The sequence below is a fragment of the Mustela lutreola genome, chromosome 14 (genome assembly GCF_030435805.1).
Source record: "Mustela lutreola isolate mMusLut2 chromosome 14, mMusLut2.pri, whole genome shotgun sequence".
Taxonomy (NCBI): Eukaryota; Metazoa; Chordata; class Mammalia; order Carnivora; family Mustelidae; genus Mustela; species Mustela lutreola.
The window spans coordinates 12,828,971-12,841,727 of record NC_081303.1 but is presented as its reverse complement, the minus strand read 5'-3'; the positions used below and the strand labels follow the sequence as shown (position 1 = coordinate 12,841,727).

At 39.9% G+C, this 12,757-nt stretch overlaps 1 protein-coding gene across 2 annotated transcripts in view; it reads left to right on the top strand.

The window, feature by feature from the left end:
* Nucleotides 1–12,757, top strand: part of INTS7 (integrator complex subunit 7) — a 92,111-nt gene that overhangs the window by 61,752 nt on the left and 17,602 nt on the right. For both annotated transcript variants that reach the window (XM_059145318.1, XM_059145319.1), the window contains 3 exons: nt 561–698; nt 1,804–2,010; nt 12,141–12,335. In XM_059145318.1, coding sequence (XP_059001301.1) covers nt 561–698; nt 1,804–2,010; nt 12,141–12,335 — 540 coding nt within the window. The remainder of the gene's footprint in view (nt 1–560; nt 699–1,803; nt 2,011–12,140; nt 12,336–12,757) is intronic.

The following is a 12,757-nucleotide window of genomic DNA, read 5'->3' as shown; positions in this document are numbered from 1 at the left end:
GAAAAATGTCCCCAGTCTAGTTAAATCGTACCTTCCTATCCACCTCCCTTACTGTATCTTCTTCCTTCTTCCAGAGGTAACCGCTATCCTGAATTTGATGTTCATCTTTCCCATGCATGTTTTACATTTACTAGCTTAGAATATATCCTAAGTAATAAGCAGTATTATTTTGCATATCTTTAACTTTATATAAATGTTTCCTTGCTACATGAAATCTTTTGCATGCTGTCTGTCTTTGCCTATTTTGTGTGAATCATCTAGACAGAGAAGTGTACCTCTAGTTTACCCATTTCTCTACTATAAAATATTTTATCGTGTGATTATATCATAATTTATGTACCTATATTTATGGGCATTGTTTCTAATTATTTCCTATTGTAAACAATGTTCTGAGCAATGGAGTAAATTGTTTAGTGGCCTCAAAGTAGAAAATTAATAAATGTCAAAGGAAAACAAATTTGATGGGCTCTAGTTTTTGTCGCATTTTGGGTAAAGTCATCTGTGACATTGGATAAAATTACATGTTTCCTTTATTTCTCTTACTTCTCGCTCAATGTTAGGTGAGTTTGGCCACTGTGATTTTTGTGGCCAGTCAGAAAGCACTATCTGCTGAAGTAAAGGCAGTAATTAAGCAGCAGCTTGAAAGTGTCTCCAATGGATGGACTGTTTACCGAATCGCCAGACAAGCATCCAGAATGGTACGTGTTATCCTTCTCTAGGACCCAGGTTGGTGAAAATGGCAAACCTTAGATTGTGTGATTCTTACCCCTAGTCAAAACTGCAAATAAATACAGAACTATGTTTTAGTCATGGGATTGAAAGATGATAGTAAAAGAACCTAGTTCTTAACTTTTCTCACTTCACAATGGTATGTGTATTGTTATGGGACAAGTTCTACAGGATTCCAAAAATATGAGCTCTTTCTGGCTGAAGGTTATAGTGCCACTTCGTTTTGCCCTATGCTCTCATATCCACAGTTGCCTCCCACCCGCCACTTCTGTCCTCAAATATCAGAACCCCACATCTTTCTTCCCCACTCTCCCCAGCTTAGTCATTTTTACACGGGGACGGGGGCACGTTTTGGTATGCTGTTCCTTTCTCAGCCATGTGGAAAGCCTACCAATTTTTATTTTGTTTGAGAGGAAATACAGAGCTTGGGTAATATAGAAATCCTTCGGTTATAAGTCCACATAGCAAAGTTTGGGAAGCATTATTCTAGGTATTGTAATGCATGTTCTCGTTTTACCTGGTTCTCAGATAGTGGGGGAGCTGTATTGGCAGGACCGTTCTTTGTTATACCCAACACCCCCAAGCGTCCAGGTGCTGCGGGGTACTTAGCATCCCTGGCCCCCAGGCCTTCCGTGGCACTCACATTCCTCCCACCAGCTTCCCTCCCCAGTCATTCAGGAGGCAGGGGCGGTGCTTCTGCTTCTGATAATCACTTGCGGGAACTTGCTGGATTTCCCCGCCCATCCCAGCCCCACTAACTAGCTCATACAGAGTGACATACACTACGTGTTCACACTTTCTGTAGTTTGAACTAAAATTCTAGACTTGAGTTATAGTGAATTCCATTTATTTTCTCTTTGGAACTGTTTTAGAAAAGAACTAAAGGCATTCTGTTACATAAAAGCAGCTCAGCATATTTTCTCTGAAGAAATACTTAGACCGAGTCTTTAAAAATTACATAATATGAGGAATGGTTGTTAAAATGTATCCAAGCATTTGAGTTTGTCTTTCAGCTGCCTCATCAGCTAATTCAAGTATAAGAACCTCATCATGTGCCCACCCCGTCCTTTTCAGGGTAACCATGACATGGCCCGAGAGCTTTATCAGAGTTTGCTGACTCAGGTTGCCTCGGAACATTTCTACTTCTGGCTGAATAGTCTGAAGGAGTTCTCACATGCAGAACAGTGCCTCACCGGGTTGCAGGAGGAGAACTATAGTTCAGCACTTTCTTGCATTGCTGAGTCTTTAAAATTCTACCACAAAGGGATTGCTTCCCTAACAGTAAGTCCTCTTGATTCTCCTTTGGTGATGATGACTTGCATGAGAAAGGTCTTGCCTTTTTTTGTGGGTTATTCTGTTTGAACTACCTGGACAAATCCGCTGATAAGTATATTTAACAATATTAAATAATAGGACGTGGTGATAAATCCTTAACCCTTCCCCCACTTTTTCATATTCGTAAATTGATGAAAGTTTATCGTTTTATTTTTATCAACTAACAGGTCCACATATGAGGTGGATTACTGAATCCATGCAGAAAGGTTAGGTAGAAGATAGGATGTTCCCTTTCCAGATTCCTGTTTATAAGAGGTATTGGGTCCCATCATATGTAAGCCCCACCACAACCCATTTCATGCCTGGCCGCTACTCACTAAGAAGCTAGAGTTTTTGTAGATAAAGAAGTTGTCAAGGATGCTAGTGTCCCTCTTTTTACCGCTCTGTGATATCCTCCTATTCTCAATTAACAGTCAGCCAGCTACTATTCTTGTTTTCTCTGCCAGGAGACCAAAGGGTTGCAAGAAGGGTAGACCTACATTAACATTTCTTATGTTTCCTTGGAATTAGTTATATTCTGAAGTAAGAACCTACCAAGATGAGCATTTTCTGTATTAATGCAAAGATTTATTTTCCCCTTTAAAGTAGAGTTTATGGGGCGCCTGGGTGGCTTACTTGTTAAGCATCTGCCTTTGGCTCAGATCATTATCCCAGGGACCTGGGATCCAGCCCCGCATCAGGCTCCCTGCCCAGTGGGGAAGCCTGCTTCTCCCCCTCAAACTACCCCCTGCTTGTGTTCCCTCTCTTTCTGTCTCTCTCTCTGATAAATAAATAAAATCTATAAATAAATAAATGAATAAATGGAGTAATGACACCTTCATTTAAAAAAAAAAGAGTTTATATAATCAACATTAAACATTTTATAAGTATTGTCACACAGCTTTTAAAATTGTGTATATTTAGATGGAACCATAAAACTTTTGGTACCTGTTTATATGCATTTATCCCATAATCTAAAATATTTTTAGTGGTGGCCATCCCAAAAGAAGTGCTCTGAAGTAGAATAAAGAATAAACAGATGTCACAAAAGAGACAATATTCAGAATGCCGTTGGTTCGTATCTTTGAAGTGTAATTTTTTTTTTTGGCTAGGACTGATCAGCTGCTATTTTAAAACAGGAGCATAGGAATGGCTTCTCTCCATCTTAAAGGGTAGCATTGACTATTGTGATTCTTTCCTCTTGATTATTCTGGGAAAAGAGTGTTGCTGCCTACATCAGGCTAATAAATGCCTCAGAAAATCAAAAGGTACAATTATTGGTTGCAATCAGTAGAATTATTTCATTTTCTAGATCACGTGGAGCAGAAAATTGTTATCATTCAGTACAGTAGATGGTTGGAGCTCTGAAACAAGCCCGTAGAGCAGTGAAGCAGATAGAATTAGAATTATGAAAACCCTGTTGCATATTTAATAGTGTTCTAATGATTTGTGTGGTATGTGTATTAATGAGGCTTGGCAGTGATTAAAGACTGAATTCTGACATAGAAAGAAAGTACTCAGTTGACAGAAGTCTCTTGTCTTGATCTCTCTTCTGCTGTTAACATATTATGACCTAAGGCAGGTGACTGGGCCTTACATCATCTCCTTTTGAAACGGAATTCTTTTATTCAGCAGACTATAAGCACTTACTGTGTTCCAGACACTGCTTTGGGGGGGGGGGGGGGAGACTAGGATAGAGAGGAAAGCAGTATGATTGTTACAGTCATTTGGAACTTATGACATTTCTGATTGTACTATACTATAAGGGTCTTTTAAATCATTTTTTTAAGGGTCTTTTAATCATTCATTTGGCAAGTATGGATTTGCAGTAGCCTTGTGTCTTTGTAACTGAGAAGATATGAGCATGGACTGACCTTCTACTCCTGCCCCATGAATGACCCAACGTGAGATTGTACAGCTGCGAGAATTCTGCTTTTTACCTGCTTCAGCCAAAGTAAACAGAAGTTCAGGTTCTGTGCTTATGGGGGCCCCAGAGTAACACTGGGTGTCTAATCTCCCGACAGTAATTAATGATAGAGTTACCTTGCTTCTTAAGAATAGATATTGTGAAAGGTATTTTAGTTTTCTGTGCTGTGTAACAAATCACCACAAAATTAGCAACCTAAGACAACACCCACCCCCCTCTTTTATTTGAAAGAGAAGGAAGAGAGAGCAGGGGAGCACAGGAGCAGGGGGAGGAGCAGAGGGAGACGGACAAGCAAGACCACGCTGAGCACAGAGCACGTCATGACGCTGCATCCCACGACCCTGAGATCGGGACCTGAGCTGAAATCCAGAGTCCAGTGCTTAACTGACTGAGCCACCCAGGTGCCGCAGACAGCCCCCATTTATTATTTCATAGTGTCCTCCTGAGCCAGAGGTCCAGGCGTGGCTTAGCTGGGTCCTCTGCTCACCTTGTCAGAGATGCGGTCACAGCGTCATCTGGGGCCAGTCTTGTCTGAGGCTCAAGGACATGCAGGGTCCTCTTCTGAACTCATGTTGGCAGAATTTATTTCCTCACAGCTTCAGAGTTTGTGGAAGCTTCAAGGCCTGCAGGAAAATCTCTCCTTCAAGACTGTCTTCCAATGGGTTCACCTGATTAGGAGAGATTGAGCCAGAAAAATCTCCCTTTTGATTGATACAAAGTCACTTCATTAAGGATCTAAATTATATCCCCTAATTCATCACCTTTGCTGTATTCCATTGGTTAGAAACAAGTTACAGGTGTCATCCGCTTTCAGATTACTGAAGATGTGGATACCGGGGGATGTGAATCAGAGGAACCATCTTAGCATTCTGCCTATCGTGGTGGATTGCTAATTGTATTTATTTTATTTTATTTTTTAAAAGATTTTATTTATTTGAGAGAGAGCTGGGAGTGGGGGAGGGCAGGTATGTAGGCCCAGAGGAATAAGCAGACCCCCACCGAGCGCAGAGTCCTTCCTAGGGCTCGATCCCAGGACCCCGAGATCATGACTGAGCCGAAGTCAGATGCTTAACTGAGCCACCCACGTGCCCCATTTTTATTCATTTTAAAATAGTAAATATGTAGGACATCTCCATATATAGTGTAGAGGGTATATTAAAAAAATACAACAAATATCCAAGTATACCTAGTATCTTTAGGAAATGGGGCATGACCATTGCCTCTAAAACCCATGCATATTCCTCCTTGTTTGTCTTCCATTTCCTACCGCACAAAGGTAATCACCATCCTGCATCTTGTGCACCGTTCCCTTGCCTCTCTTTATAATTTTAACATGCATTTTTAGAACTCTGAACAAGGTACTGTTTTATGTTGTTTTTGATTTCTATATAAAAGAATCATATTTTTCTTCAACTTGCTTTAATTATCTAAATTATGTTCTCAAGATTCATTTTTCGTGTTGCATGAAGCTGTAGGTCAGTTTTACTGCTGTTTATTCTTCCATTATTTAAATATACATCAGTGTATTTGCCCATTCTAGTGTTGATGGAAGTTTTAATTTTCCCAGGTTTTTGCTATTCAAAACAGTACTGGTATGACCATTCTTGTACATATCTTTTGATACACATATGTAAAGCTTTTTCTAGGACATTGATGCTCAACGGGGTATGATTCTGCCCTTCCAGAGGACATTTGGCAATGTCTAGAGACATTTTTGGTTATCATGATTTGTCGTGGCGTTACTGGCATTTAGTGGGTACAGGCCAGAGATGCTGCTAAATGCCCAGCAAGTGCAGGACCATTCCCCTCACCCAAGAATTACTCGGTTCAACATGTAACTGGTATACTGAGAGTGAAAACCCTTCTCTAGGGCAGTAGACCTCAATCAAAGCCGTTTATCTGTTTCTTGCTCCAATTTAGAAGTGTGTCGGGGTGTCTCTCTTCGTCACAGGGTAAGGGGGACTGCTATTGGCTTTAATGTTGGATGTCTCATTGGAGAAGTTGTCTAATTTGGGTTAGTGGCTAAAGATGCTTCATCTCCTGAAATGCCCAGGACACTCCTGTGTCTGCTAAGAGACACTGCTCTGTATACTACCTGGGAGTGGAATGGCAAGGTTACGTCCACCCCAGTTGACTAGCTAATGCCAGGCGGCTTTCTACAGTGGTTTACAAATTTATACCCCTCCCAGCAGTAGGTAAGAGTTCCTGCCACTCCCCATTTACCCCCTCACTTGCTGTGTTATAGACATTCTGACTGACATTTCTCAAATTACTAATTCAATTAAACAGTTTATTTATTTATTAGATATAATTGACATAAAACATAGTGGTTTCAGGTATACAGCACTGTGATCCAGTATTTGTAGATATTGTGAGTTGATCACTACAATAAGTCTAGTTAATATCTGCCACCATACATAGTTAGAAAAGATTTTTATGCTGAGGACTTTTAAGATCCACTCTCTTGGCGCCTTTCAGACATTTACTACAGGATTAACTATATTCATATACTATATACTACATCCCCATGATCTGTTTATTTTATAGCTGGAAGTTTTTAGTTTTGACCCCCTTCACCCATTTCACCCACCCACCATCTCCCCTCTCCCCTTCCCCCCTACCCCACCACTTCTGGCCACCTCAGATCTGCTCTCTATCTATGAGCTTGGAGTTTTTTGGTTTTTTATTCCACATATAAGTGAGATCACACGGATTTTGTCTTTGTCTGAACTTGCCATAATGTCCTCAAGTCCATCTGTGTTGTGGCAGAAGGCAAAGTTTCACTGTTTTATGGCTGAATAATACTTCATTGCATATACATACCACATTGTCTCTCTCCATTCATCGTTGATCAACACTTAGGTTGTTTCCATACCTATTGTGAATAATGCTGCAGCGAACCTGGGGATGTGTATGTCTTTCAGAGAATGGTTTTTATTCTTCAGATAAATACCCAGATGCGGAATTGCTGGATCACTGGATCATGAGGTAGTTCTGTTTTCAGTTTTCTGAGGAACCTCCATACTCCTCAGGGGCTGCCAGCAGTGCGCCGGAGTTCCCTTTGCTCCACATTCTCGACAATGCTTACTTGTTCTTGTCTTTTTGATGATGGCCTTTCTAACAGGATAGGGCTGTGATTTGCATTTCCCTGATGATTATTGATCTTGAGCATCTTTTCATGTACCTGTTGGCTATCTTTATGTCTTGGGGAAAAAACTCTAGTCAGATCTAGCGCTAATTTTATAATCAGATTGCTGTTTGTTTTTTTGTTGTTGAGTTAGTAGGAGTTCTTTACATTTTTTGGATAGTAGCCCCTTATCAGATAAAGGACTTACAAATATTTTCTCTTATTCAATAGTTGCTTTTTCATTTTCTTGAAATAGTTAAACATTTTTTTTTCATTTTGGCCGTTTGTATTTTGGCTTTTTTCTGTTAACTGAAGTTTTTTCATTTTCCTAGCAGATTGTTTGTCTTATTGATTTAAATTTTTATTTTATTCATTTATTTGACAGAGATCACAAGTAGGCAGAGAGGCAGGCAGAGAGAGGAAGGGAAGCAGGCTCCCTGCGGAGCAGAGAGCCCAGTGCGGGACTCAATCCCAGGTCCCTGGGTCATGACCTGAGCGGAAGGCAGAGGCTTTAACCAATGAGCCACCCAGGCGCCCCTGTCTTGATGATTTATACGAGTTCCTTATGTGATACTCTTGATGACTGACTATTCAAGCAATCTGTTTATCCGTTTTCATCACTGGGGAACATTTGGGTTATTTCCAGGTTGGGACTATTCAGAGTAATTTGTGAACTCTCTTAACGCACATCTTTTGGTATAAGTGCTCATTTCTTCTGGATGGTAGTGCTGTGTCATGACATACACTTGGGTTCAGCTTTGATAAATACTTTGATAAATACTGCCAAAAGTTGCCCATAAAGACTGCCAAAAACTGCCCACTTGGCAGTTTCCAGCTTACACTCTTACTATTATGAATGCCTTTTGGGGTTCATAGTGCTTCTTGAATCTGTGGCTTGATAACTTTGATCAGTTTTGAAACATATGGTCGTTGTCTCTAGCTATTGCTTCTGTCCCTTTCTTGCTCATTTGGGACTCCAAATACTGTGATGTTAACTCTCTGTACCATGTCTCTTTTATCTCTTACATTCTCTTCTGCCTCTACCATCTTTTTATCTCTCTATTCTTTTTTTTTTAAGATTTTTTTTTTATTTGACAGAGAGCTCACAAGTAGGCAGATAGGGGGAAGCAGGCTCCCTGCTGAGCAGAGAACCTGATGTGGGGCTCGATCCCAGGACCCCGAGACTAGGACTTGAGCCAAAGGCAGAGGCTTAACCCACTGAGCCACCCAGGTGCCCTTATCTCTCTATTCTTAACTCTAATTTTTTTTCTTTTCTTCTGACTTAATTTCCACTTCAGTAATTCTTTTTTTTTTTTTTTTTTAAGATTTATTTATTTATTTTAAGTGGGCGGGGGCAGAGGGAGAGAGAGAATCTCAAGCAAACTCTACTTTGAGCTCAGAGCCTGTTGTGGGGCTCATGGGGCTAGACTCTTGAGATCATGACCTGAGCCAAAACTGAGAGTCGACGCTTAACTGATGGAGACATCCAGACACTCCCCACTTTAATAACTTACATTGTGTCTAATCTGCTGTCAAACCCATTCATTAAGTTCTTAATTTCACTTATTGTGGGGGTTTTTCAGTTCCAGAATTTCCATTTGGTTATTTTATATTTTCCAGTTCTCTGCCAGGATTCTCTGTCCTGTCATTTAATTTCTTTTAGCATATTAATCCTAGTTATTTTAAAATTTGTATCTTATGTTCTGTTTTCTGGATCTACTGTGGTTTGTATCTTTGACTTTTTTCCCCCCAACTTGCTTTGGAGAATTTTGTCTTTCTTGTGTGCTTTGTTATTTTTTTAATTTGGTTTTGGACAATGTGGATGAAAATTATAGTGATTACATCATCCAGAACCTTATGTATCTTCTTTTGCCTTTGGCAGGCAGTTAGGCTAAGATCCAACCAAGTACTGAACTGATTTAAGCAAGGCTTCAGTCTTGGGAGGGCCAGTGTGTTTTTGGGCTCTCCTGACTCCTAGGACGCAGCCCTTTGAGGTTATAGCCAAAAGTCTGAAGTGCTTCCTCAGCCTCCCTCCTCGTCTTAAGAGACTGCTGAAACTTCTGCTCAGCTTCTCAGACTCTCAGGAGCAGCTTTCAAGTTAGCAAACATCTCAAGGGAGAAAATGTCACCAAATGTCAGTCTTACCTCCTTGCATTTCCTATCTTACCATGATTTTTGGCTTCGAAATCCTTTTTGCCTTAATAAGCTCTTCAGTGCTTTCAAATTTATGTTCTTAATATTGTCAACAGTTTTCACAGCTGTTGTTAGTAGGAGGGCTGGTTTAAAATGGTCTAGTCCACGATTGCTTGGCTTATTCTTTCAAAATCTGCGATTATACTAAGTAAAATGAGCCAGTTGCAAGAAGGCAAATACTATGTGATTCCACTTTTATGAGATATCTCAAGAAGTCAGATTTATAGTAACAAAAGTAGAATGATGGTTATCGGTTTACATTATGGTTTACTCTTGGTTGGTGTGTGTTCTTTCCCACTGTGTGTGCTCGAACACACACACACACACACACTTTTTTTTAACTGAGCTCATCAGGTAAATTTCTTTTTAGCCATGTTGATTTCTTTAGGTAGCTCCATTTAGAAAAATGGATATGTACTACAAGTCAGAAGTTCCGTGCAATAGCATCATAAGCATGTCTAACAAAGATTTAACTTTGGGGCGCCTGGGTGGCTCAGTCAGTTTAGCATCCATCTCTTGATTCAGCTCAGGTGGTGATCTCAAGGTCATGAGACCCAGCCCTGCATCAAGCCCTGCATCAGGCTCTGCTCTCAGTGGCAGTCTACTTGAGATTCTCTCTCTCTCTCTGGTCCTGCCCCCCACTTGCATGCATACGCTCACACTCTCTCCCTCAAATAATAATAAATAAATCTTGAGGGGGGGAAAAAGGATTTAACTTTATATGTTTAGAGGAAAAGAAAGAACGAACGAACAAGAAAAAAATGGAAGGAAAGGGGAAAATAGTTATTTAAATAATGGGGAAGCAAAATAGCAATCCAAATAGTAGGGGTAGTTCTTCTCAATTAGCTGATAACCCAGAACAAGCATTAGGGAGAGCTCTGAGTTTGTTGCTCCTTCACCTGCCTGTGTTGAATTCATTGAAAATAATTCCTCCCTGAGAAAGTTCAAGGATGATTCTGATCACATACGGGTTTTGTTTGACCTGCTAACCTTAGATTTCCAACCTGTGTTTACACTTTAGCTTCAATACAAAGAAAAGTAAATAATATCCTTTTTATTTCTCATTGGCATTATTCATAACAGCCATAATCTAAACTTTATTTCTTAGACATTTTCTTCTACAGACATTATTACATTTCAAAGTCTTCGATAGGACAAATCTATCTCCTCCATGTTCTTTTGAACACGTGTACTCTCTCTAGCCTTGCTTTCCTTCAGTATTACACGATCAAGACGCACAGTCACTTTCAGAGTTTCCCTCTTACGTCATCAATAAGATACTCAAAAATAAATCCAGAGTTGCAGTAAATCTCCCTCATTATAACTACATCTTGCTTCTCTTTCAGTTTTGTAGTGTGTGTTAGGACAAGACAGCCGGGTTTTTTGTCTGGTCGGATGGTCTGTAGTGTATTTATACAACAGTCCTGTATACACCTCCTTGTATCCCTGACCGTTGTAAAGTCACTGACAAGCAATAAAGTAAAAATAGCGAGTAGCAGCTTACAGGGCAGAAGAGGGGCAGTCTACCTTCTTAGAAGAGCAATTAAATCTCCAAGGAATTAAAAGCAATTAGAAGCAATTAAAGTGTTCTCTTTAATCTCCTGGTCTGTGCTGTTTCATGACTAGAACAGGCATCCTGAAAGTGTGAAAATCACAGAATTCAGTATTTCGAATACAATTATTACCTCTAGCTCATACAACTGTATTTATGTGTAGCATATATATATATGAGATATATATATATATATATATATATATATATATATATATATATATCATCGGGGGCTTTGTAATTTGAGAAGGATACTAGAGCAGGTGTATGTTCTTATAAAGGATATAGGGAGTAGCTAATTATTTCGCAGAGTAAAATATGGGTGCTACCAAATAACACAACTTACCATAAGGTCAATATGTGGTACTTGGCCAAATGGTAATACCATAACCAACTTCTGGAAACCCAAATGGCCTTGCTCTCCGGCTAAAAGAATAGTGTTAAGTAGCATTTGAGGCGCAAAGGGCATCAGCATGCTTTAAGCTCGTCCTGCAGGAGAAGAAAATTGTTTTCACCATTTCCATTTATGTTAGTTCAGCAGATTTTTGGTACACCTTTTGTTGAAAGCACCATGCTAGGATCTCTGCTGGAGTAGTTGCTGAGTAGATAAAGGTGGTCCTAGCTCTCTGCCACACCAGCTTGACTTACATTCCTTGCCCCGTCGGCCTAGCTGATGCTGCTCTTTGCTATCCCAGACTCAGCCCTGGCGCCTCTCCTCCTCGCTGAAACTTATTTGTGCGTTATAAGCTGTTCTTCCTTGGTAGCCTCTCTGTGTGTGTGTCTGCTCAGAAATTCTTTTTAAAATTAATCTGGGCTCAAAGTGGAAAACTACAGCCATGAGGCAACACGTGACTGTCAACCACTGTATTTCTCCCGTCCTTAGATTTCTTTCCTCCCCACTCCCAGCTTTGAAAAATCCTGTCAGTGATTCCAGTGATGAGAATTTCAGGTTAGAAAGGTAGGAAGCTGGTGATGAAGGGGATTTTGGAAGACTGATGATGTCCTTGAAGTGTCCCTCAAATGATTTCTTACTGGTGATAATCTAGCCAACCCAGGTGCCGTGGGGTCTTCGCGAGTGTAGGGCGTAAGGAACCTGAATATGGATGAGACATAGTCTTTCACAGCTGATGCTAATAAGTTTTTCTTTCTAATACTTCGTTGTTTCTCTTATAATTAGGTGTTTATCCATCCGTGTTAGAGCTACTGCTCTTTTTCACAGACGGTGACGAATACTTTGTATGGTACCATCTGGCTGTTCTATTTACTTTTGTCTTATATTTATCTTTTTTTCCCCCCAGGCTGCCAGTACACCACTGAATCCTTTAAGTTTTCAGTGTGAATTTGTAAAACTCAGGATTGACCTTCTACAAGCCTTCTCTCAACTTATCTGTACTTGTAATAGCCTCAAGACAAGCCCCCCACCGGCAATTGCCACAACAATTGCCATGACCTTAGGGAATGACCTTCAGAGGTGCGGTCGCATCTCCAATCAGGTGTGTCTTCACTTTATTTTCTGTGCAGTTTTTATTTACACTTTAGAGGTTTTTGAGGTTAGTCGTGAGATGAAAAATCCTGGAATTTCAAAATCAGCTGCTTGACTAATGGACATTAACCATCAGATGCTTAACTCATCTGTATTGCCAAAAATAGCCTTGATGTTTTATTAGAATGACAAAATGACTGATGATGTCTCACTGGATTCTACATATTTATAACTATTTTCATTGTTTTAGTGTTTTAATTGAAACTAAAAAAAGCAGGGCTTTTTGTTTCTGTGTGTCATGTGTATTATTACTATAATTTTGTGAATCTTTAGAATTTCATTTCCCATCTTAATTTTATTTAACAAAGTTTATAAGCATGAATGGAATGGAAATGGGAAGCATTGAACTACTTTTTGGATTTGATTGTTTGA